The sequence below is a fragment of the Diadema setosum genome, chromosome 9 (assembly GCF_964275005.1).
Source record: "Diadema setosum chromosome 9, eeDiaSeto1, whole genome shotgun sequence".
Lineage (NCBI taxonomy): Eukaryota > Metazoa > Echinodermata > Echinoidea > Diadematoida > Diadematidae > Diadema > Diadema setosum.
The window spans coordinates 12,718,445-12,743,977 of NC_092693.1; the positions used below are offsets into that span (position 1 = coordinate 12,718,445).

A 25,533-nucleotide genomic window follows, 5' to 3' on the forward strand; every position below is an offset into this window, starting at 1 on the left:
TGAAAAATATTCCTCGCCTATGGCTGGAAGGCTTTATAGTTAAATTATGCGTAACAGTATTGCCTCGGATATCATATACGGGAATATGTTCTGTTGTTTTGGATATAAAGTCTTTCACATTACATTTAGTATTGCTTTATATAATCCTGGTAATGCCTTGTCTCTTTTTGTTCAATAAAAAAAAAATGAAAATCTTCAATTCGGTGCATCCCACAGTGCATGCATCCACTGAACCACTGCAGTAATTGCAGGCTATACCTAATAACTATGTAACCCCATAAATAATTGCAAGGACCAGTAAAAAACAAACCAACAAACAATCAAACAAACAAAAAGAACAGACAAATTGAATAAGTTTGTCATTACAATCAGGCCTTCTGGGGGTGTTTCATCAACGTTTGTCAGCGCTGACAATTTCAGCAAAATCCTTGGTTTTGATCGGCTGAGATGCTCTGGTCACTGACTGTTACTACGGTGATTCAAGTTGTCAGCGCTGACAAACGTTGATGAAACAACCCCTAGATCAGAGGTTTCTAACTCTCCATGAAAGGAAATCCCAATTATATTACTTGCACTGAATGAATGCAGAAATATTAGTAGAATAAGTGAAGTCAAGTTGAGGAATATCGGACTCTCCGTTCTAAAGTTATGAATCTTTGCAGTTTTGGTACCATCATCGCTGGATAAGAAGTCGTCTGTAGGCAAATCGTGATATCACAGTAGGACAATGTTATGCCTATAGAGAAAACTTAAAATCAATCCAACATAATTAGCATATGAAAGAGCACTTACGGGGTCTATATAGGGCAATTACCCCCTGGGCAATTACCCCGCACCCTTCCCCTGGCCCTAATCCTAATCCTAATCCTGAACCTAACCCTAACCCTAACCCAAACTCCTAACCCTAAACCTAACCCTAACCCTAATCTTTACTCTTACCTTACCACTAACCAGTATTTGGCCGGGGGGTAATTGCCCTCCGGGGGTAATTGCCCGGATACGCTTGCTCCCTCTTTCAGAAGACAAGGGGGAAGTCATTATCATTATGTCAGTAACGGGTGAAAGGAATGTTTACTTTTATATGAAAATTAACATCATATGGGAATTATCCACTTTGAATCGTGTTGTCCAACTGTGACATTACATACAAGTTTACTGTTGTAGACTTCTTCTCTGCGGCGGCTGTACACCGAAACTTTGAAAATTCATAACTTTTGAACGGAATTCAATGTTCTATTTTTCTCAAACTTCACTGATAAGTAACTATTTTACTAAGATTATGCAGTCACTCAATCTTAACATGAATTCGGATTTAATTCTCCTTAAAAAAAAAAAACCCAAACAAACAAACACCTTTGATCATAATTATAGTACTTCTTTTTTTTTCTGACTCCACGCGCAGCACGACACCATACTCAACTTAAAATAAATTACCACTGCTATATAGCGAAGAAAAACCTCTGATCCCAAGGCCTCTGATGCAGTATGGTTTTACTTCTGAATGCAGAGCACATCAAATAACTTGGCTCGAACTAAGAAAAGCGTCTGATCGCAAGTTTATCTCTGCACACGCACAACTATAGGCCTATTTTTCTCTGTTCGTATACCAACTCATACAAACCATGTCTTGAATGTGAAGACAGGAAATGGATAATGTGTTATTATTGTCGCCTGATGTGTGGGACTGAGTGACTAGTTATCGACAAATGTGGGCTGATGTGGTTCATGTTGAAGGTTATGGACCATAACAGGTTAGAAGAAATCCTAAACACAAACATGCAGTCGTGCAGGCTGGCCTGTTGATTTGACCACTTTCATCACGTTCATTGACAGATCTCATCTGAAGTCAGTGAGACATTGCTCCTTAACGATAACACTCAAACTTGGAAAAAGTGCAATTTGTCATTGTTGTTTTTAAAGTTCAGGTGCTCAGTCATGCATGACATTTGTCAACATAATTAGGTATCAATGAAAAGACGAAGAGTTTCCCTTTCCTCACAACCAACTTGCGTTCTCCATATACCTGACAACAGCAGTAGCCCTCCAAAGTTGGATTACCTTTTTTTTTTTTAATAATTCGCACTGTATAAACCGCCAAAACCCACTCCGTGTAAAAAGAAAGAAAAAAAAAAAGCCACACGTTATTTGGGCAGCCAAATTCCTTGCAAACAGACGATGCCTGTTATGATGTATAACAGTCTTTATGTGGACGCAGTCTTCAGGCATTTTCTTTTTCGAAACTGCAATAGATCGTGTGTTTTCTCCATTCCAGTGTGACCCCCAGCTTTCTCTTTGTCTTTTCTTGCTGAAATAAAGCGTTATGATGAAACCACCGATTTGAGCTTTGGTGTGCAAGCAGATGAAAGATCAAACATAAAAGATGTCATCTTCATGATAGTTACCGGGGCAAAACAGAATTTGTTCTTCTTCTTTTTTTTTTCTTTTTTTTTTATCGCTAGAAACATGCAGGCCCTACCGTATACGTGGTAGAAGAATACTCGAATCGGAGACCAAATATCTACTGAGCCACGACATGCATGCCTTCGAAATGAGACAGTGGATGAAAATCTTAATTTCCATAACTTTTCAGAAAAGAGAGGAAGAGAGAGAGAAGTTACTTCCCTCCCCCCCCCCCACTCTCTCTCTCTCTCTCTCTCTCTAAAGTGAAAATCTAGCTTTCCTCCCAGAAGCAAACTGGTACTTGCATAATATTGCAGAAGCAAACTGGTACTTGCATAATATTGAAAGACCTAGTCTAATGTGATTGTGCAACATCGCAGCTCTTATTGATGATGTTGTCCCCAGGCTCCCACTAGTAATTTTGGTATATGTTTTAATGGATCATTTTCCCATTCAAGCCTTCGGCAACGTTACGCAAGTTGAATGCTTTGGATATTATATATAAAAAAAAAAAAATAGGTGAAATTGATCTAATCAGTTGCACGTGACAGTCGCCACCTTTCACGCATGGTTATACGATGACTTTATCTCCTCGCAAGTTCTATTCACCCAAGTCTTCACTAAATTTGATACTTCTTGACATCAAATTTAAACAAATTCTACGTAGAATATGTCAAAGATAGGTCATTACAAATCGCTCAGGGAACATTAATTTGCTTTTATTTGTTGTTGTTGATTTAAAGAAAGAAAGGAGAGAGAGAGAGAGAGAGAGAGAGAGAGAGATAAATGGGGCCCTATACAAATAATTTGCCCCAGACAACACTTAACATAAAACAGACATTATAAATCTTATAGAAATATAAACAAGAATATCAAATATAATTATTTTCTATTCATCAATCTGTTTGATAATATATATAAATTGTACACATGTGGATATTACAGTAGGCCTATGTCGAGTTGAGATAACTCGCAGGTTGTAGATGTTTTTTCAATAAATTATTCATCAACCAAAACATCTGAAAAACGATTATTGTTTTTGTGGAAACCATTGGAAAAGATATGATCATCGTCTGCACGTTCTGCAATAAATTGTTGCTATCTTTAATATATTGATCACTGTTCCTTAAATTGAATATGAACGTTTGTAACCACTTTTGCAGCTTTCTTATTTCCATTCTGACTCTGCAATTCTGTTTGATTAGAATTTATCAACTCAGATAGAACATGGAGTGCCATTTCATATCGAATATTTCCACAAGTTCAAAAGTTTGAACGTAGAAAACTATTACACAGATTTATCTGTAAAACATGTTTGTCTTAATGTAGATCAATTCAATGGCCAATGGCCACCTCAAGATGGGGTTCAAGATCATGTGAAGGTCTACATGCATAAAATATCTTCTTTCTACAAAAGTTGCCTGTATATAGGCCTATAGGTCTGGTGGTTTATTATAGGTTACTTCGTAAATCTTCTTACAGCGCAGTTGCAAACTTCGGACTGAAGGTCACCCGTGCATTCAATGATGATGATGATGTCTGCAGCTCCCTAGCTAGCTACAAGAGCGCCAACTGGTGTACTACCTAGTATCGGTTGTGTAGATCTACACCGTGATCTACACTCGCTATCAAGATATCATCTGCACTGCACTGTGGAGAAAAAAAAGACAACTTCCGCGTTTCGTCGGACGGGTAAGTCAGTCAGTATATCACTGATTTGATGACAGAACATTGAGGAATCCGTAATCTCCTATGGCAAATTGTAATGTTAGACTCTACTGATGACATTCTCACCGGACTATAGAATCTAAGTGTTATGTTTTCGTATGTGTCCACTGAGTTGAAACTGTCAGCGAAGATACACACCTAGCTTGGTGCAGTCCCACACGTGTGTATTGATGTTAGTGATGCTCTTTTCGATATGGCCTTCGAGAAAACATTGCAACACCAACAATAAGAAGCCTGCCAAACTTTCGTCAATTTGATACAAATAAAAGCAGATGAAGAATGTTAGTCCGAGATTTCTAGGCGCAAATTTTTGCCAGTTATTATGTCACATTCTATTCGTTTAGATAGCATGCATGATGTTGATGATGTGATGTAAATTTTACTTTTTATTTATTTATTTTTTTTAATTTAAGCTATTGTAAAAGATTCTAGTCGAAAAGGCTATTATTGTTTAGTGCAGTGAGACTTGCCAAAAAATTGAATTGATGATGGGAGGTCTTAAAAGTAAAGTTTAATGCAATTTCGTATCCAAGCATTTAAGCATGTATTTCACAGGGCTCGAGTGAAGCTGGACAAAACTGCATCAACAAAATGACACTAAAAATCTTTTTCAATATGTGTCGGATATCGATAATTAAAGCACATGAATTTGCTGGTAAGTTTTGAATCAAACCGTTGTCATAAGTAGAGTGGGAAGTATTCTTGATTTCTGCTTTGATGTAGGATTGGGGCACCATTGGCTTGCTGAGTATTAATTTCATGTATTTAAAAAAAAATTCACGAATTACGAATAGCACCCAACATCATGAAATATTCGGCGTACATTGTATTTAGTATCTGACAACCACTACTATTAGTACTATCCACTGTCCTAAATTAGCATTATAATGGGCCTCTGCTTATTTTTCCAAGTTAGAAATGTGATGCTTTGCTTAATTGTTGGTTATTTGTTTTATTTTTGACGTACAAGGGGAAACTTGGTATATTACTAGACATGCCAATTCTCATAAGTTTTTCTGTTGTTCTTGTTTTGTGTGACATTATTCATTTGTTTGATCGTTGCAGCTTTGTCCACAGGAGAGGAAATTAGTGTTTAGAAAGACAGAGACGATAGCACAAGAAAATGACCATGCAGGCGCAGCCGGTGACCCTGACTCTGATTGACCCCAACCAGAGGGCCGATCCAAACATCATACGTCTGGCCATTGTCATGGATGGGAAGAGTGGCACGCTGTATTGTTTAGATCAGGTGAGACCATGATGTTAGTTGATCTATAGTGTAGCTGCCCATTGAAGCCAGATAATCACAACTTTCCAGTGTTACCAGAATTCCACTTGATGGTTGCCTACATTACAATGTACTTCTGCACTCCATTACTCCATCCCCTCCCCCCCCCCCCCCCAAAAAAAGAGAAGAATGTAAATGATGAAATACAAATAGATAATGAATAAACTCAGCATGCAGAAATGCATTTCAACATGTAAAGCCTGTAGCTGTTTTGCATGGCAGCAAGAGTGAAGTGTGTACATGAACGCTGCAATGAAATTTCTAAATTTCTCATGCATTTCACTAATTGTATGTTATGTTGATGTAGAAATGATTGGACGAATAGGCCGTTTTCATGATGTATTCAAATTCATGGATGTTTCGTTTCTGGGAACATAGAGACGAATTATTCCATTGACCTGCTCTTCTTATATTAAGAATTAAATGAATTGGAATTTTTAGTGAGGGACTGAAATTTTATTATCATCCCTTTTTGGATCCCACTTTTTATTATGATATACAGTGCTTTTGTGGTACAGGGGGCAAAATTTTTGCTTGTTGTCTATTTCATAAACATGAGCTGACTTGAAAAATATGCAAAATATGCATAAAAATCACCAAATAACAAAACAAAAGAAAACAAAACAAAAAGCATTGGAAAAACACAGAGCATATATGTGTACTGTATACGCCATATATTTTGCGAGTCTGACGATTTCGCGAGTGGTTAAATTCGCAATCATGGAGTCTGTACCGCAGGGAGAGATGTACACATGTACATCACATCCATATCGAGATCAGAGTCAATATTTTTGCGTGTCTCTAATTTCGCGAATAGCACCTGACTCACGAAATTCGCGAAAATAAAAACCTCACAAAACATTTGGCATATACAGTATCTGTTTATACACATATCTATCTCTCTGGCCTTTCAGACCATCAATATGTTGCTGTTCCTCCCTATCCGTCTATCTCCCCTGTGTTGATATTTCACAGTATGTCATCTCATCCTTAGTCATTTATCTGTATCCACCATTTTGTGTTGTGATTTCTACCAGAGCAAGCCCCTAAAGGAGATTATTGAAGAGGTGTGCTCCACGTATAACATCAGCACCGCCATCTCAGACTACGCGCTCCAGGGCGAGGGCGAGAAATACATCACAGAGACGAACCGCAAGGACCTTCAAAATGGAGAAATGCTCAAACTCACAGACTCACCGGTGAGAATATTCTTTTCCTGTCTGTCTTTTCATGCAAATGTTTCCTTGTAATGTCAAGGGCATAGACATGTGCTGTGTTTGTGTTTGATTTGCGTGAAACTACACTTCACTGATGCCCCAGTTGTTTGTGGAATGTCTTGTTGCTGTTTTTTTTTAAATTTCTTATTTAAAAACATTGAACTAAAAAACAGATTTACAAGTAAAAAAAAAAGGCGTACAGGAAACACTAACAACAATGAAACAATGAAGCAATGGAGTAACACAGTCAAACCTGTCTTTAACAACCACCTAAGAGAGATGAAAAAAGAAGTGACTGTTGTAGACAGGTGGCTGCTATAGCTGCTATAGCATATCTATAACATGCCTTTTCTCTGGGGAAGTGTTCATTTAGTGGCTGTATATGGCAGGTAGCCACTGTAGACAGATAGCCACTAAGGCAGATTCGACTGTGCATGATCAGTGCATAGTCCCAGACAAGACGACACAACACAAAACCCAGTACAACAAGATGTTACAACACAATACTTACACACGGTGCCTCCTTGTAATTGCAGTCTTAAGTTTTTGCCTTCAGTAGCACTGTCAGTTAAGCCTTATTTGCTGTTATGAACCATCACCACATAATACCACTGTACCAATGTGTTCAAACTTATGAACACTTTTTGTAGTGAGTGTTGTTCTTGATGGAGAGAAAGCATGCTGGAGGCTTCCTGGACAACGTGCAAAATTGTTCGCCTTTGCAGCAGGCAGATAAAGTCATCAGTAAAAAATTGTTTCAAGTGCATATCACATTGACATATGTCTGAAAAGATACCACTGTACATTAAACGTGTACTGTAAAACCTGTCTATAGCGGCCACCCGAGGGAGAGGAAAAGAGTGGCTGTTATAGATAGGTGGCTGCTATAGACAGGTTATCCAACTTTGTGTGCATTGCCTACGTGTACATGTATCATCATATACGTCTATAAGTATTTACATGTAGTACATTTACAGTATGTGTATACGTATGCACACATGTCTTTCATGCATTGAACAATGCTGGTGTTTATAAAATTGTTGCACAGTAGTATGTGTACAGTCGTGAAGAAAGCTTAACATTAGTGCATTATTATGACTGAATGAGTGACGAATGCAGCGGTGGCAATCACTGAACGTTGCCCATGAATGACAGGCACGGCTACAAAGCAGAAAAACATGCTGAATTACCGGTTCAGCGAAGGCTCCATCGGGTCTGTGGCCGCTATAGACAGGTTAAAATCTAATGTGGGAAACAAAATTTGTGGCCGCTGGCCGCGTTAGACAGGTGGCTGCTATACACAGGGTCTATAGCAGGGCTTTTCTCTCGGGGGGAGGGGGGGATTTTTCAGTGGCTGCTATAGACAGGTAGCCGCTAAGGCAGGTTTGACGTACTACTGGTACATGTATGTGCATACTCTAATGACCAACACTCTGCCCTTTTGGGCAGGTCACGAAGTGTGTCTCACTGTTACCACTTTCTTCTATGTTGTTGTGCTCATATAGAACAAGGCGGCACTCGATATCTACAACAAGCTGCAGTCCAACACCCCAGAGGACATCAAGCCTGCCCTCGTCCGGCTGTCAACAGCCTCCACCGACCTGACGTTCGCCATTGAGTTCATCCAGAATCACGGCATCGACCTCCTGGTCAAGATGGTGGAGGAAGGCTCCCAGTAAGTTTTGTTCGTACGTCGTCTACCTTGGTGAAATTGCTCAATTTGTCACTTCCAACCAACCTTTAAGGGGAACCCCACACTTTGACTGAGTTTTCTTTAACAAGGAAATATAATGTCAAAGAAACAACAGGAAAGGCCTCATAAAAATCAGACCACTATTTTGGAAATTAAGTATAGGAAAATTCATTCAGTTTATCAGCGATTCAGCAAGTATTGCCTCCTTTCCCTTTGAGAAGCCATAATTGTCCATACATTGAAACAATTAATGTGAGGGATGTAATTTGGTGGAAAAGACATAGACAATTTTGTAAGTTACCTAATTCCGATTTTGATCAAACATTTGCAGTTCTGTCTGCCTGCTCGTACTCTATCGATACTAGTCATACATGTGCACTGTGTGGAATAGCACTTCAAAATTTTCTGACTCTGGTGTCAATGTGAGGGTCTTACCTCTAGAATCTCCACACAGATGCCTGAGCACATCGCCAGAGCACATCGCTAGTGATAATGCCCTCTCTTGTCAGAAGCTAATGTAGGAATCTAACTTATTTTCTATTGATGACAACAGGAGCGGGGATCAGCTAGCCCTGACACTCCAGTCATTCATTGAGCTGATGGACCACAACGTCATTTCGTGGGATACACTCTCCCCTAACTTTGTGAAGAAGGTAAGTACCAGCTGTTGTATGAGGTATCTTTAATACAGTGTGCTTGTGATGCTTACAGCAGTTTAAGGTTCTTTTTAAGGCATCATAGCACATTATGTTGTCATGAGCATTTCAATGAAACCTTACAACTGTGATTATTTTTTTCCATCTAATCTTTATTGTAATCATCAATACCAGGTAAATCCAGAACATTAAAATGAATTGTGTTCTTTCTCTTGTATCTTTTCCTACCCCTTGGAAAGAAAAAATACTTGTTTACTAGTTATTGATTAATGTGTTTGTTCACTTTATAAGAATCTTGTCCCTTACCCTGGAAAAGAAAAATACTTGTTTACCAGCTATTGATTAATGTGTTTGTACAGTATATAAGAATGCAAAATATTAATGAGCTATCATATTGTTTAATGAACTGTTATGGTACAGGGATATTTTCTTGCATGCAGTATATGGTATCAGTTCTAAAAGCATTTTATGTGTATTATGGAGTGTACCTAGATGACCTAAATAGTGCAAAGAAACAAATGTACAGACATTCAAGGATAGAGTTTCAGTATCGAGTTTTCATTGTTTGCCTCCTTATGATGCTTCACAATCAGAAAAAACCCCCCACAAAGGCCTGAAAAAACAATACTCAATGATGTGCTTCGTACCTAAATAGTGCAAAGAACCAAATCTACAAACATTCAAGGATAGAGTTTCAGTGTCAAGTTTTCATTGTTCCTCTCCTTAACCCTAACAGGGCCAGGGGGTGGGCAGAATCCGCCCCCTCGATGTTTCGCGCTATAATTCTGTAACACGAGAAGTCCCCGTAGAGAGGCTTCTTGACTTTCTTTGTTCAAGTCTAGCGCAACTTTTGAGACCAAATTTGCAACGTCTGCATGTACTTTTTCGAAGCCACGCCCATTTTTGTAATGGCATGTCACCCCAATATGGGCACAATTTTGTGATTGAATCCGCCCCCCCCCCCCCCCCCCCTCTAGCCCGGCCTGATTAGGGTTAAGATTCTTCACAATCAGAAAAAAAAACCCAAACAAACCTGAAGTAACAATCCTCCATAGTGTGCTTCGTACTTAAAATGTTTCTAATTCAAAACCAAACGAACCCATATATGTTGGACTCTCTCTGTAGAACGCAAATTGACTGTGAATAATTTTGTGTGCTTTCTTGTTCGCCTAGATCGCTTCATTTATGAATAAATCAGGTAGTGCTGATGCTCAGGTGACACAGAGGGCACTAAACATCTTGGAGAGCAGCGTCCTCAACAGGTATGTTATATGACAGAAAGGAGGAATGGCTTGTGGAACACACACACACACACACACAACTTTATGAAGCCATCACAATGAAGTAAATCCCTTCATAATTACTTCATGTGTGTATTTATGCAAATGGCCTTTTTCTTTTTATCAGTTAATTAGCCCTTCACTCTTTTTCAAGGTGACATACTGTATAAGCTGTTATTTTCTTGTGGGTTGGTGAATTTCACGAATCACTGTGGGACTGCGAATTCAACAGCACAAGAAATGTCGCCATACGCTAGGCAAGTAATGCACTTATGATAGCCTCTATGTCAAATCGCGAAGACAACATCTCGCGAAAATGTATGTGACCTCCTCATTCGTTAAAATATCTGTACGCGAAAATAATGGCTTATGCAGTAGTGCATAAGCTTACCTAACAGAACATCCGATAGAACACTAGATAGGCATAAAATGCATCAACAAACTTTTTACAATGTATATTAATATTGCCAAATACTAGGCTTTTGTGAACACTTTTTTGCTGTGAGGCGGATTTCTGGCAAACACCATTCATTCGGATTATATGAATTATCTTAACAGCACAGATGACTTACTTCAGTGAATTTAAAAATCAACATGCCTGTTTAATAAAGTGCAAATGACCTTTTTTTTTTTTGCTTGTGTGCGAAGTGAAACTACAAACTCACATATTAAACTTGGTGTTAACATTGCTGAACAGGAGGTGTATAATAGGTTTGTGTCAATGATATTCAAAGTGAAAAAAAAAAGGGTGTGCGATTTCATCAGAAAACAATGCAGCTATTACTATTGGATGGAATGCAAGGTGTTGGGGGACATTTACAATATGTGCTGAATCATATTATTTGGCAGGAACAACAACTTACTGATCAATTACATTCGAGCAATGTTAGCTCAACCAGCCAGATTGAATTACTATGTCTGCATGGTCTACCTCAATAGTTGTGAGATTTACTGTGAAAACACTTCTTCTTCTTCCCTTACAGTGTAAAGCTCTACAATGTGATTGCCAACGAGATTACATTCCACAACATGGCTCCACACCTAGAAAACAGGTTTGGCCCTTTTTGTTATCATGATTTATCTATCCTTCTTATCTTTTATGATGGTGATGATGGTGATGATGACAGTGGTGGTGGAAATGGTGATGGAAATTACCAGACATAATGATGGTGGATATGTTAGCACCATGATTGATAATAGTAGTAGTAGTAATAGTGGTGGTAGTTCCAGCAATGACGTTCATTGTAGTTTTGAGAGTAATAGAAGTAGTGATGGCAGCCATATTACGGGAGTAATAGTAGAAGAAGTAGTACCTCTAGTAGTAGTAGTAATCATTGTAAAAGTGGCAGTAGTAGAGAAGGTTTTTTTTATTTTTTTTTGTTTTTTTTTTGTTTTTAAAGACAGGAGAAACATATACAAAAGAGAAAAATATGATATGTAGATATGATAGATAAAATATGATAGTGGTGGCAGCAGTCATTGTAGTTTAGAATATTGGAGTAATTGGAGTATCAGTAGTAGTAGTAGTAGTACCTGTAGAAGAGGTAATCATTGTAATAGTAATAGTGGCAGTAGTAGAAGTATTTGAGAGACATATAGAGAAGAGAAAAAATTTTATGGGAGTATGTAGACAGTTTTGAAAGAATGTTTCATGTTTTACTTTAGAAATACATATTGGTGTACATGTGTAAATATCTAAAAAGAGTGACCTTTTTGTCCTGTCTTTCTTCTTTGTTATAGCCAAAACCAGGGAATTCAGCAGAATTGCCTGGCTCTTATGAATGCCCTATGTCTCAAAGCACCAGAGGACAAGAAGAAGGTAACCATGGCAACAAAAGAATGTGTCTTTTCACAAGTTTATGCCTGCAAGAAAAGCTCAACACCAACTTTTCATGTGAAATTGTGCAGGACATGCAGTGGGGTCATTTCACCTGTTTCTTGTTGTAATTGCAAGGGATTTTGGTTATTGTAAATTATATATTTGTTCCCTGACCATCTAATTGCAATCAAAGTTGTATCAAGAAGAGACCTTTGGATCTTACCTGAGCTCAAGACTGCAATGAGCCATGTAAATATGTCACTGTCCAAAGCTCTTTCAATATCATACACAATTATTTCTTCCATATTGTTTTTAAATCATTTTAGAAGACCCCAGTGTAGACATCTTCGTGATTTGGTGGGAAATTAGATCTCAGGTTGCTTTTGTGTGAAATTAAAGTGTGTGTGATTCTTTGATAATTTGCTGCTGTGACTGAAAGGAAGGAATCCTGCAGTAATACACCCTTGTTGACAGCCGATTCCCTTGCTCAGTCATTATGTACTTAGACTCAATCTATGTGCATAGAGTGCAGTGAATCGAAGATGTGGAAATTCCTTTGCAGTTACACAATATTTCAATCTATGAATCGGTGTTTTGATAGGGAAAAATGAACATACATATAGTAAATATGTACTGGTCCACTTTTTGAAGCAGTAACTTTTTTCTTTTCTTTTTTTTTTTCACGCCTGTATCTCTGATGAACAGCACTACTTACATATATGTGGTTCTTGCATCCATGTTTAGCCCCAAAGAAATGTATACCATTGGCCATTAACTTCAGAGACTCCTGGGAGTACATGTGTGTGAGAGATTTTTTTTTTTTTTTTTTCTGTGAATATATGTGTGTGTGTCTCCATGTAAATAATTTTTGTTATCACATTTGCTCTCTCACTGTCCCCCTTTCTCTCTTATAGCTATTTTGTCCCTCTGCCTGCCAAATTACATTTTAAATATTGCATGTAGTTCTCGTTGCTGACACTTGAATTTTTTCTTCTCTGCAGCGCTTTGAGGAAGCTTTGTCAGCCAAGAACATCAGGGTTGTGATCATGGAGGTAAAATATCATCTCAAATAATGAAATCTCTAAGTTATTTTGCATAATGTGACTTTTAATCTGTGACAGATATTTAAAATCGTCTGCAATTACTAAATGATGTATTTCATGATCATATTAATTTCATGTTGTCACTTATGTAATGTTAGTAGAGCAAAGGCAAGCTGTGATTCAACAACAGAACTATCTCTCCCTTCATTCTATTTCTTAAGTTGTGAAAATCTTAAATCAAACTATATGAAAGTATTATGAACTGCTTCGTATGTATTTTGAAGTGCAATGTTATGCTGTTATTATGGCTATTACAGTAAATGTTTTATTCTTAATCTTTTTGTTTGTTTGTGTGTGTCTGCTTTTTGACGTACTAGAAAATAATTCGATCACAGAACATCGGTACCGAGATGACCCATCAGCTCTACGTCTTCCAGCAGCTGACCTTTAACCTTTTGGAGAAGCGACGTATGACACAGATTGACCCCGGCAGTGCAGTAAGTTGAGACATTGTGAAATGTAATAGATGAAAAGGGTTACTGTAAAACTGGAAATTTTTGTGTACATGTTAATTTTGCACATTTGGCAGAACTAAGATTCATAAAATTAGAATGCACATGAAAGTTCTTGTCTACACTACAATGTGTTGAATGGCAGCAGCAATTTGCAAAAATTACCTGCTGCGAAAAGTTCATCGACTCCAAATCACAAAGACTTCATGCTGCTAAAAATAATTCTTGCTTTAATACAGTATGTCATGTAGTTGTAAGATTTGCGGCATTTCTTACCAGCATTTCACATACATCAGTGACTCCGCTGAAATGATATTAGTGGTTCCATTGATAAGAGTGCGTAGATTGCTAAAAGAGTTGTGTTAATTGAAGCCCACAGATGCCATCAATATTTGATCAAAGTTGGAAATAAGTTATTTACAGTTTGATACAATTTTAATGTCTGTTAGTCATTTGATAATCTGTGACTTTTATGAAATTAGCTTTCGTACTGGACTATATATTCACCTGCTTGCAATCAACTTTCTTATTGTTTTCACAAAGAAACAACAACCAAAGTATACCTTTGTTTTGAAGGTTGGGGAAGAAATTGGTGACTTTTGTGTTGCAGGATGTCTGAGGATAAGATAAAAAAGGACACAAGTATTTTATAACTTTGTAGATTCTGTTTAGAAATGTCCAGGCTCTGAGTACCTGTCGACCAAGGCGTACCTGATCTGTATTTAGAAGAGTCATAGACAGTCCTTTTCTTCAGCTGAAGCATTAAAGCCTGTGTGAGCGCAGAAATACCGATGTGCAGAGTCATATCTCACGGATTAGTGGGGTGTAACTTATACAGGTCATTCATTCTGTGGAATATGTCGTGTTTTGCATCGGCATTGCACATGCACCTTAGGCATTTTTTATTCTTTGACACAAAATTATAATTCTCCATCAAATGTCAGAACCCTTCATTGTTTTGTTGTTGTTGTTTTTTTCTTCCTTTTTCCCATCCGTAGAAACACAAGGACTGCATTGAGGATTTGAGGTCCCATGCCTTTGGTCATGATGCAGACATTACAAGGGGCCCATCCAACGATTTCAAACGCCTTGGCTTTGTGGTAAGCTACAATGTGTAGATAAACATAGATACTAGTGTCTCTTTGTATGGCAGTTAACCTAGCTACTTCCAGAAAAGTCCTGCAAAGCACACACATTTGCAGAAACTTTTTTCTTTGGAAAATTAGGTTGAATGTTGTGTCTGATTTCTTGTAGAAATTTTCCCTAGGTGTTCCCGTATCATTATACTATTTTATCTCATATTCTATTTCATCCGAAAACTGTAAACATTTCTATGGATGTATTATTAGTGGTGAAAATTGTACAGGAAATGCATGGCTCATGTTGATTCTAATTAAGTGACTGTGCTAGTGATGTGGTGCCAGGAGTAGTACATTTGCAGGTTTTCTGTCCATTTCTGTGTACATATTATATAATATGTGTGTGTACATGATGACCTGAAATTGAGAATTAGCTGTCGACATCAGGAAATGGTTTAAGGTCAATGGATGAATTCCACATCTTTACTAGAACACCTTTGTTTCGTTGGAAGGGAGAAAAAACTAGGGCTGAATGTTGAGTGTGTGAGAGCCAGAACAGAAGTAATGAAAGTAGTCTGTTGACCTTAGACTGTACATGATGTACCAGTTTATGACATTATTGTCTTTCTTGTCTCCCCTGCCACATGCTGCCTCAAACCAGAACTACCAAAACCCCATCAAGGACTTCCTGGATGTACCGCCTGGTCTCCTTGCTCTGGAGTGCATGACTCACTTTGCCAACTTCCAGAATGAGAACTACACTAGGGTAAGAGACTCACTGAATGACATGCATGAAATTTAAAATTGAAATGAAAATAACAAACAACTTTCACAATGTGTCAAAGGTATAGAGGTCAGTAGTGCCATGTGTACATCTCAGTGCGTCTGACTCAAGAAGATGACTAGATGTCACCTGTTTATGTTTAACGATGTTGTTAATGATGGTAACTGATGATATGCCCCATGGTCGTTAAATCTGGAGAGCTGCCATTAGCATTTATTCAAGGCTAGTTTACATTACCCATTGATGTCTGGTGATTTCCATGTGACCTGCCAAGAATAGAGTTGGTGCTTGTCAACGCCATGATTAAAAGCTCAGTGATACATCCATGATAATACCAGAAGAAAGTGCAAGGTTGGGGTCATTGCATCTGTGGTGTTTTGTGTGGCCAGCAGTGGTATATTGTGGAGTTCACTTGCTGTAGAATCATCAGATTCTGGGTGAATACCAAGTGTACTTTTGGTGTGATATGATACAGATATCTTCACATTACATATGTAAAGTGGTGTTCAGATAGAGGTGACAGAGATGTATGTCTCAACACTTTACATTTTTAAGAAACATTGTCCTCGACAAATTTTGATAGAACAATAATTCAGTTTTGTGTTAGCATCAGATGGCTGTTTTGGTTTGTCAAAGTATTCAACATGTCGATGGACATAGTGCAAAAATGAAAATCTTTTTTTGGAAATGGGATAGATGTGTTTGACATGAACCTAGGCATGGTCTCTTTGTCTTCCTTAATCCTCTTGAAACCACATCCTTAAAATGTCAATGATAATCCTCACAGATATTTTGACATTGGTAATTGCAGGGTTAATTAAAGATGAAGAGCAATAAGTTGAAGGGCCAACAAATGTCCTGAGGATGCAAAACCATTCGAACTTTGTTTGTTTCATTGTTTTTTATTTTTCCCACATCCCAGTTTGTGCTGGAAAACTGTTCTAGGGCCGATGAACACGAGTGTCCATTTGCAAAATCCAGCATTGCTCTCACCAAGATGCTCTGTGAGATTCTCCGGGTCGGTGAAGCACGTAAGTGGATGGTGATTGGAAGCAAGGGGGATGTGGGGTGTACTTTGAGTTATTGTAAACACAGAAGTATTTGTGGCACATTAGTTTTAATAGTAAATCAATATTATGCATGGAATTGTCAAATCAAATTTTAATACCAACATATGAGTAAGGAAATGCACAACATGAGTTCAAGAACCTGCAAATATGTCTTCGAGCTGGTCAGTGCAAAAATTTTTACTGGGTAATCGCGCAAAAATATTGCAATGCAGTAATTATAGCGCTGTTAGGCAAGCCATTACCAAGGCTTTTAGTTGTGGATTTGTGTTGCTACTTTGTGTACGTCTGGCATGCATATAGAGGGAAAGATTATGTGTTGTCTCATTTTGTCTTATTTCAGGGGATCAAGGAGCTCAGTTCTTGCCGAAATATGCAAAATTCATCTCTGACAGCACATGTTTGCATTTAAGGCAAAATTTGCATGTTTTGGCAAAAACTGAGCTCGCTTGAAATAAGTAAACTTTTTTTGACAGCATTCTTCAGTCCATGCCAGTAACTAATACTAAACACCCTCTCATTCAGTGATATCCATAAACCATGTCACATCTTGAGCAATTGAATTGCAGTTTGAAACTTATTTAGCGTCATATAACTTACGGGGGGGGGGGGGGGGGATGGTGGATGTTCTTGATATCAATATGTTTTCACACAAACTGATGTTGACACGCCAGGTGAATATGTGGATGAAAAGTTCAACAGGATGTATTTTGTTGAAAGTAACAATTGTCAGTGTTGGAAAAGAAGTTGAAATTGTTGAATGAATGTGGCAATGTAGATAGGCAAGGCGAGGCACCCATACAAAAACATATGAATAAGCTCATAAACCTGTTACTGCTTCTCTTCCTGGTCTGTGTGGTTGGCTTTCTTATCCAGCGACTGAGACAGGAGCAGAGTACTACCCAATGTTCTTCTCATGCGACAACGCCTTTGAGGAGTTCTTCTGCCAGTGCATCAAGCTCTTCAACAAGACGTGGCGGGAAATGAGGGCATCGCTGGAGGACTTCCCTAAGGTAGGAGGAGGAGGAAGAGCTGGTCTCCGTCGCTGAGGGAATAGCACCTTTTTATAAAATGATGATTTGGATCCTAATCAAATGATTGGCTAAAAACAATCACGTGACCAGTCTTTCATTTTGCCTAACATGCTCAGTGGTTTTTACCTTTTTTTTTAAAACCAGTTTTTACCAAGTTTTTACCATTGACTGCGTACTACACCCACAGGATGTTTGCACTCCAAACACGTACACTTGTTTATGTATGTGTACGTATATGTATAATTATATGCACTTGTAGTTGTATGTACTACTGTGCTAAGCATTTATCACACTTAACTACATTGTATATAATGTCATGGAAACCAAATAAGTATTCCCGACAAAAATTTGTTGTATAGTCTACTTTGTACACAGTTCATATTTTAAAGAAAATGTGTCAATTACTTTGTCATTGATCTTTTTATCAAAACACTGCTGCTTAATTTTTCATCAGGCAAAGAACAACAATTAACAAAACAAAACAAGAAATAAACTTAAGTAAGTCAAGTAATGATACTTGATTTTGTTTTTATGGTGTTATGTTTACTGGTTTGTTTGTGTTTTTAGTTGGCAGCTGTCACTTATAGAACACTAGATATTTCACACCAATTATGTCTTGACACAAATCACAGGTGATGAATGTCGTCCAGGACCAGATCGAGCGCTCGTTGAAGGTGAAGCAGAGCAGCATGGAGCAGATGAAAGAGGGCCTGAAGACGCCCTCGGTGGAGCACTACAAGCCCACTACCATGGAGAACTTCTGGACCAAGCTCCAGCACTTCAACTACAATGAGATCCTCAAGCTGCGACACCAGGAGCGCTATGACAAGGAGGAGTGGAACTCGCACGCCACGCCTGTAGTGTGAGTATTGGGGGTCCATGCCTTGTTGTAGTTAAATATGGGATAGTGAAAAGGGTCCCAAGTTGACGTTAATGAATTGGGTAAATTTGTTGACATGAACACTGTAGAAGTTGTATATATGTATATGTGAATATATTAAGAAAAAAAATATATATACATATATATATTTCTTTTTTTTTTCTATCACAATTACTATGTACTGATGTTGTGTTAGATGGCAGCTGAATGGTTGTATTACTGGCATACTAAAAGTGTTCGGATAATGCACACATCTACCAAAACCAGAGGGTTGCATATATTGTAGAACTGCACGCATCCTTTAAAAAAACACACACAAAAGAAAATATAAAACAAAACAGAAATCCTTTGTCCAAATTACAATATGGATTACCACCAAGAACTGATTGACTGTTCCTTTTATCACAGCAGACCTATTCTGAAATGTTTTCATGTAGTATTGTTAAAGTAAAACTAGACCTCCTTGGGGAGTAAATGAGTCAGTACAATTAATACTGGAAGTACCAGAGGCTGCATTACATGGCAATACTGTATGAGCTGAAATTTTCGCGTACAGATATTTTCGCGATTTGCTGCTTGGAGGACATTTTCGCGTGTTGTTAATTTCGCGGTTGCGACGGTCTAACTGAACTTAGTTATTCGCGCATTGTTATTTTCGCATGTTGTTATTTTTGCGGTTCCAAGGCGATTCGCGAAATTTGCGAAAATAAAACCACCGCGAAAATTTCAGCTCGTACAGTATATGGGGTTATGTCAGTAGATGTCTAGATGCCAAGTGTGACCAGTAAACTTGTAACAAAAAACAAACAAACAAACAGAAAGCATGTTAAATGAAAGCAAGATATTATTCAGAGGGGTGAAGGTTCAGGTGTGAGACGAATTGAAGAAACTCACAACTGAAAAAGCATGTTTTCATGTTTGTGACAGTGAGCTGCGGAACCAGATCAAGCCAGACATCATGGAGCTGATCAGACAACAGAGGTTGGTGTACCTCGTGGAGGGAACCATGTTTAACCGCTACAACCAGAGGGGTCGCGCCCAAGGTAAGTCTTATTTGCTTGTACCCATTTTAAACATACAGAAGTCCATATCAAGTTCATGTCAACTCTGTATGAAGCCAGCATAATAGGCCTGCTGTGAAAAATGTCTTTTGTTACCAGCATTGCATGTGGGTTAAAAAAAAGAAAGAAGGAGCTGAATTGATGCAGAAGAAAAAGTGAAGTTGGAAAGTGTAGACAATTGTTTGAAGACTGTGAGGGAAAATTCAAGATAAGATATCAGTGTTGTGCTGTTTGTATTCAGGACTGTGCCCTTTTCTGTAATCCACTAGATCATATGTGTATGATGTTTTTTTTTCTGTATTTTTTTTTTCAACGAGAATAGCATTAGATCAATCTCACCTCAGTCATGCTTGTGGACCATCTTTTGTAAATTACTTTATTGCAGTTCTTATTTCAATATAAATGACATTGCCACTGCACTGGCCTGTCACTGATACACAGTTGTGACCATTGTCATGGTAACAAACTGGAATAGGCCAGTTCTTTATTTTTTATGCCTCCGCCAACGAAGTGGCCGGAGGCATTATGTTTTCGGGTCGTCCGTCCGTCCGTCCGTTCGTACGTCCGTCCGTCCCGTTTTGTTTTTGTCGATATCTCAAGAACCGTGTGGTGGTTTTGCATCAAACTTGGTATGAGGGTATATCCTTGGGGGATGATACTTTGTGTGGATTTTAGGGTCACAGGGTCAAAGGTCAAAGGTCACAGGTTATTTTGTGAAAAAAAAAATTTGAAATTTCATGTTTTTCTCCATATCTCGCAAATGGTTCAAGGTATCTTCATGGAACTTAGTATATATGCTTGTACCGATGGGCAGTGATTATCTAGGGAAGTTGGGGGTCATGGGTCAAAGGTCATGGGTCAAAGGTCAAGGTCACTCCTCAAAATATAACTACTTTCCTTATATTTATGCAATGCCTGAAGGATTTTTTGAAAACTTGATGTATGCATGTATAACCCAATATATATTCTGTGGGAAGTTTCTTGCCAAAAGGTCAAAGGTCAAAAGGTCAAAGGTCAAGTGAAAGTGCTAAATTGCACTTTTTCCTCCATATCTCAAAAATAACTCAATTTATTGTCATGAAACTTACATATTTATGCATGTTCTACCTAGCAGTGATTCTCTTTGGAACTGTGGGGTCAAAGGTCAAAGGCCAGGTTTCGATAATACTATTTTACCATTTGATACTGAAATTATACTTTTTCTCAATACCTTGAAAATTACTCAATGCATAAACTTGTAAAAGGGTCAAAAGTCAAGTGAAAATCATCAGTTCCCCCAAATACCTGCACTCTGACGTTTTAATCATTTATCCAATTGAACCTAGTTCTAGGAAAGTGAACATTCAGCACATTTGTGGCAAACCTGTCGTTTTAATATTTTGCCAATTGTGTGAAACTGTCATCACACATTGTCAAGACATTGTACTATAGACCTATTAGGAGAACCATGCATTATGGCGGAGGCATACACCAGTCGCCGTAGCGACATTTCTAGTTCCTTGTAGAAACTAGTGGAAAGTTAGTCCATCTGTTTGTACACAATTGCATTTCAATACTTGGAATGCACTTTGCGTGTACTAGTTGTAGCTTTATCAGGCAAACCCCAAGTGAACTTTCAGTGGTAGTTAGAAAGAGTCTGTGTTGTGAAGGTATACATTGAATTTTGAATATTTTGTTAAGCTGGTCTGTTCATAACAGAGCACACTTTGCATATTTATGTGAGTTTCCAAGCGTAGTACATTTGTGAATTGACGTACTAAAACAAGTGCTTGCAAATGTAATTGTCAAGGTGTAATAAGCCTATTTATGTTTTGGTCAGTGACATGACATTTTCTCTTGCGACAATTGCTGCAGTGTAATTTTCTCCAAGGACTTAGGGTTAGGGTTAGGGTTGAGATAGGGTTTTAGGTTTAGTTTGATGTGAGGATTAGGATTTGAGTTAGGGTTATGTTTATGGGTAGAGTACATGTTTGGCTTATAGCGTGCAGATACTTCATGGGAGCAATTGTCACAGTTGAGCAAATGTGATGGACCCTTTTGGGTCATCCTACAGCGCTATGAGGATATATAAGCAACAATACCTGAAGGGACATACAGTACATCTTGTCTGTTCTTGTGACTTTAGATCGGTACTGGTACTGTCGTCTTTCACCCAACCACAAGATGATCCATCATGGAGAGTCAGAGAATCCTCAGAGCCAACCAACATACGAGTCACTGACGAACAAGAGTGAGTTCTCTTCGGTACTGCTGCCTGATGCGTCTTTTTTTTTTTGGGGGGGGGGATGGAGTCCACGTCCGGCGTTGCTTATATTGTGGAATCTCATTATAACAAATTGCTCGGGACAACTGAAATTTTCCCATTATGTAGGGTGTCTTGTTATACCAGGAATAAAAACCAAGAATATAAAAAGGATATGACCTGCATAATTACCTTCTTACATTGAGGTTTCACTGTGCAGTCAAATTTGCAGAAATCTGCATTTTTGTTGACAGAGCATAATGTAATGATGCAACTCTCAGTCAACAACAGAGAAAAATGGTCCTAGACAGTGTGTACAATAGAGTGTAAAATCCTTGATTTGTGAGTTCATTGTTTCTTGATGTCCACTTTTCATAAGTTAAAAATCATAGCGCTGAGAAGCATAGCACAGTGGACTTTCATTATAACAACATCGGATAAAACAATATTCCTGATATAACAGTTATTATAACACATATATTGTGAGGTGGGTTGAACAAGGTCATTTATTTTTGCCATATATGTAGCCCCCTTTTATCCCAGGAAGTCCTTCTTTTTTGTGTCCATACCTCCTGGTTCCACTGTGCAGTCATGGTAGTTTAGGTTACAATGTTTGGCTCATATGTACACATATGATATTCATGTGTAGAATGGGACTTTTATAATGGAATCTTGTACCTCATATTCTTTTTGTTAGCTGACAAAATAAAGGAGTTGCTATAGGTACAGACACATTGGACAAATGCATTTGAAGCAGCATATTTGTTGACATGATGGGTGTTCTATTGATATGATAATTGCTATCAACCTACCTTTCATGTAAGTTTGAGAACTTCAGCAGTTTTGAACCACACCAATTAATGCTTTTGGTGGTTGTTGGGGTGTTTGGTTTCTTTTCCCGCCACAGTTCCTGTTGCTGACATCCAGGGAATACAAACAGGGAAGGAGTGCCAACATGTCAGGAATATTAGAGTGAGTCAATCTCTCCTCTCTCTATTCCACAGTGCCTCAAATTCATGTGCAGGTGACTCCTGTTTAACGAAGTCCTCGGGACCGGCAGTTCTCTTTTGTCATATATCAAAATGTTCCTATAGCCAAACAATAAAGTATATTAAAGAATATATGGATGGTAATTTTGGAACCTGAATTTTTACTTTGTTCCAAGATTTCACTATAACCATGTTTGTTATTCAAAACAAAATGAAATAAAAAAACAAGATAAAAATGACATAAGTTTACATAAGTTTACATAATCCCTGATCCCTCTTCACGACCTCTGCTTCCATTATGAAAGGAGAAAGGTAGTGATGATAATGATGTTGATAGTAATGATAACATTGATGATATAAAGTACAACATGATAATCTGCTAACTGTGAATGCTAGCTGTGAAAAAGGAAGTAGAATGCATGAGTATTGCAAATACATGTACCGGTACAACAACAGATTTAAAGAAGGCTAAAATTGCTTTCAGTAGGCATTCTGATGTGTAAAGATGTACATTTGGTTTTTCCTGGACAACATTTCAGAAGATGAATATTTTCCTTATAATCCGACAGTTTTGCCAGATTTTTTGGACCTACAGTGAGAATGTGAAAACACTGCATTTTGTTTTTGTAAATTTGAATGGCTATCGCAATGTAAAAATACAGAAATACAGGAGAAAACATGGCAGTTATGACTGCAACAGATTTGTTGTCATGTCATTCAGTTGGTTAATCTTGTCATGTGACATAGCTCATTCAGTCTTGATTCCGTGCAAGACAGTATGTATGGAAAACCTTTTTTTTTTTTTTAAACCAAACACACTCAACCTTAAACTAAAATCCAAAATTGTAACCCCTGAGGTAAATACCAACCCTCATGAAGCACTGGTTTAATAAAACTCCTATTTGAGCTGAAAACATTAACATCTTGGCAGTTCTCCTGGGCGTAATGTGAAAAAGATCGAGAGGGAAAAAGCACTTTACTCTTCAGTTATTGTTAAATGTCCATATGAATCTACGCAGCAAGTTGAAAACATTTCATTGTTTCACGACGTAAAATATTGAAATTGAAATTGAAATACCTTAATCTTGATACTTGGAGTGTCTGTAGTCTGATATATGTTTGATGGACATCTTGGCATTGTTCTATCTCAGGGTGAAGGAAACCTGGCATTCTCCATCCTGTACCATCCAGACCATCGCCTGGATTTCATCGCCCGCAACCAGGAAATTGTGAGTTGGCAGCAGTAGCTAAAATCATCCTTGTCAAAACTCGTAGCTAGATGAGGTAGAGGATGTCGTCTTTGATGCAAGGGGGATTCCTGACACTCTGCTGTCATTTTCTTATCCATAAACATGCCCTCTTAAGAACTTATGATAAATCTATTTTTGTTTATGTGTTGGTCATTTTTTTGTTGTTGTAAATTTGCCTTAAAAGAAATGTTGATGACACCTATATGGATGTAAATATTCACAGACGAATGACACGCACCCCAAAAAGCAAATAACAACAAGCAACTTTAAAACATCTTTGGATATTTTATTTGTTGCTGTAATTTTACTTGGAGGCTTATTTTGAAAGAGAGCACTCAACACAACGCAATACAGAGTATTGCTGTGTAGACTGTACAATTTAGAAAAATCCTTTAAATAAGAATCATATTTTTGTTCAGAATTGTAAAATTATGCATACTAAGTATGTTGAATGAAGTAAAACAAAAACCCAACTATTTTGATTCAAAAAATAAAAAATAAAAAACAGAAAACATGCTGGTTGACGTACTCAGAGAGAAACCTAAGTGGAGGAGCCACTGTACCCCTTTCTCAGCTTGGCTGTCAGATTACCTAAGTAATCTCCTTAAAATGATAGAAGGTGTCTTTTTAAAAGAGACAGCAATCCATCGTTTTTCCCAAGAGGTCTTTGATGTTGTAGAATCTTACCCTATCATTGTATTGTCATCATGTATTGCATCATTGGATGTTATGGCAAGTTGTTTTTTGTTTGTTTGTTTATTTGTTTGTTTGTTGTTGTTGTTGTTGTTGGTTTTTTTGTGGGGGGTGTTAATTATCTTTACATCAAGTCAAGTTAACACAGGTAATGTTGAATATTGTGGACCTTGCTCTTATTTTGGTTCATCCGGATCAGTTTGACATGTGGACGGACGGTCTCAACGTCCTGCAGGGCAAGCCGATGGGCAGCAACCAGATGGGATCCGACTTGGAGGCCCTTCTCAGCATGGAGATGAAGATCCGCCTCCTGGATACAGCCAACATCCCCATCCCCACAGAGCCACCGGTCATCCCCCCACCCCCAACGGACTACAACTTTTGCGACTCCCAGTGAATGAGGAAGGGGGGGGGGGGGGGACGATGCAACTCATAATTGCCAATACCCCCATGCACCCATGCACAGGACTGTGGTTATGTAAAACACGGACTCAACAAACATTCTGCACAGGACCAAACATGCATTCTTGTGGTCTTTTTCTTTTGTATTTGCAATTGTGGCATTATACAAATGTAACACAACTTTATAGTAAACTTTTTCGGAGTCACAAACACCCTGAATCACTGTATACTCTTCATGGCTCAGAAGCCAACCCTTTGTAGCTACCACTGTGAGTAAATGTTGCTATTTGGCTCTTTTTATTTTGTTTTTCTGCTCTATAGCCACAAATTCACATTTTGATACCCTCAATTTTGCTTTGAGTAGCACTTGTATGGGAGAGAAGGAAATGACTGGATGGTATAAAGCCATAATTCAA

General features: G+C 38.1%; 1 protein-coding gene across 1 annotated transcript; it reads left to right on the plus strand.

Moving 5' to 3' along the window:
- Window positions 1-5,215: 5,215 nt before the first annotated feature.
- Window positions 5,216-25,112, plus strand: LOC140232913 (engulfment and cell motility protein 1-like). The gene is made up of 19 exons (XM_072313025.1): window positions 5,216-5,377; window positions 6,454-6,615; window positions 8,139-8,308; window positions 8,880-8,979; window positions 10,156-10,244; window positions 11,246-11,314; window positions 12,003-12,081; window positions 13,083-13,133; window positions 13,502-13,621; window positions 14,635-14,736; window positions 15,377-15,481; window positions 16,422-16,530; window positions 17,443-17,579; window positions 18,233-18,462; window positions 19,408-19,523; window positions 21,667-21,771; window positions 22,691-22,755; window positions 23,924-24,001; window positions 24,915-25,112. Exons 1-19 carry the CDS (start codon window positions 5,252-5,254, stop codon window positions 25,110-25,112), a joined length of 2,211 nt encoding a protein of 736 aa, XP_072169126.1. The 5' UTR covers window positions 5,216-5,251.
- The last annotated feature ends 421 nt before the right edge of the window (window positions 25,113-25,533 follow it).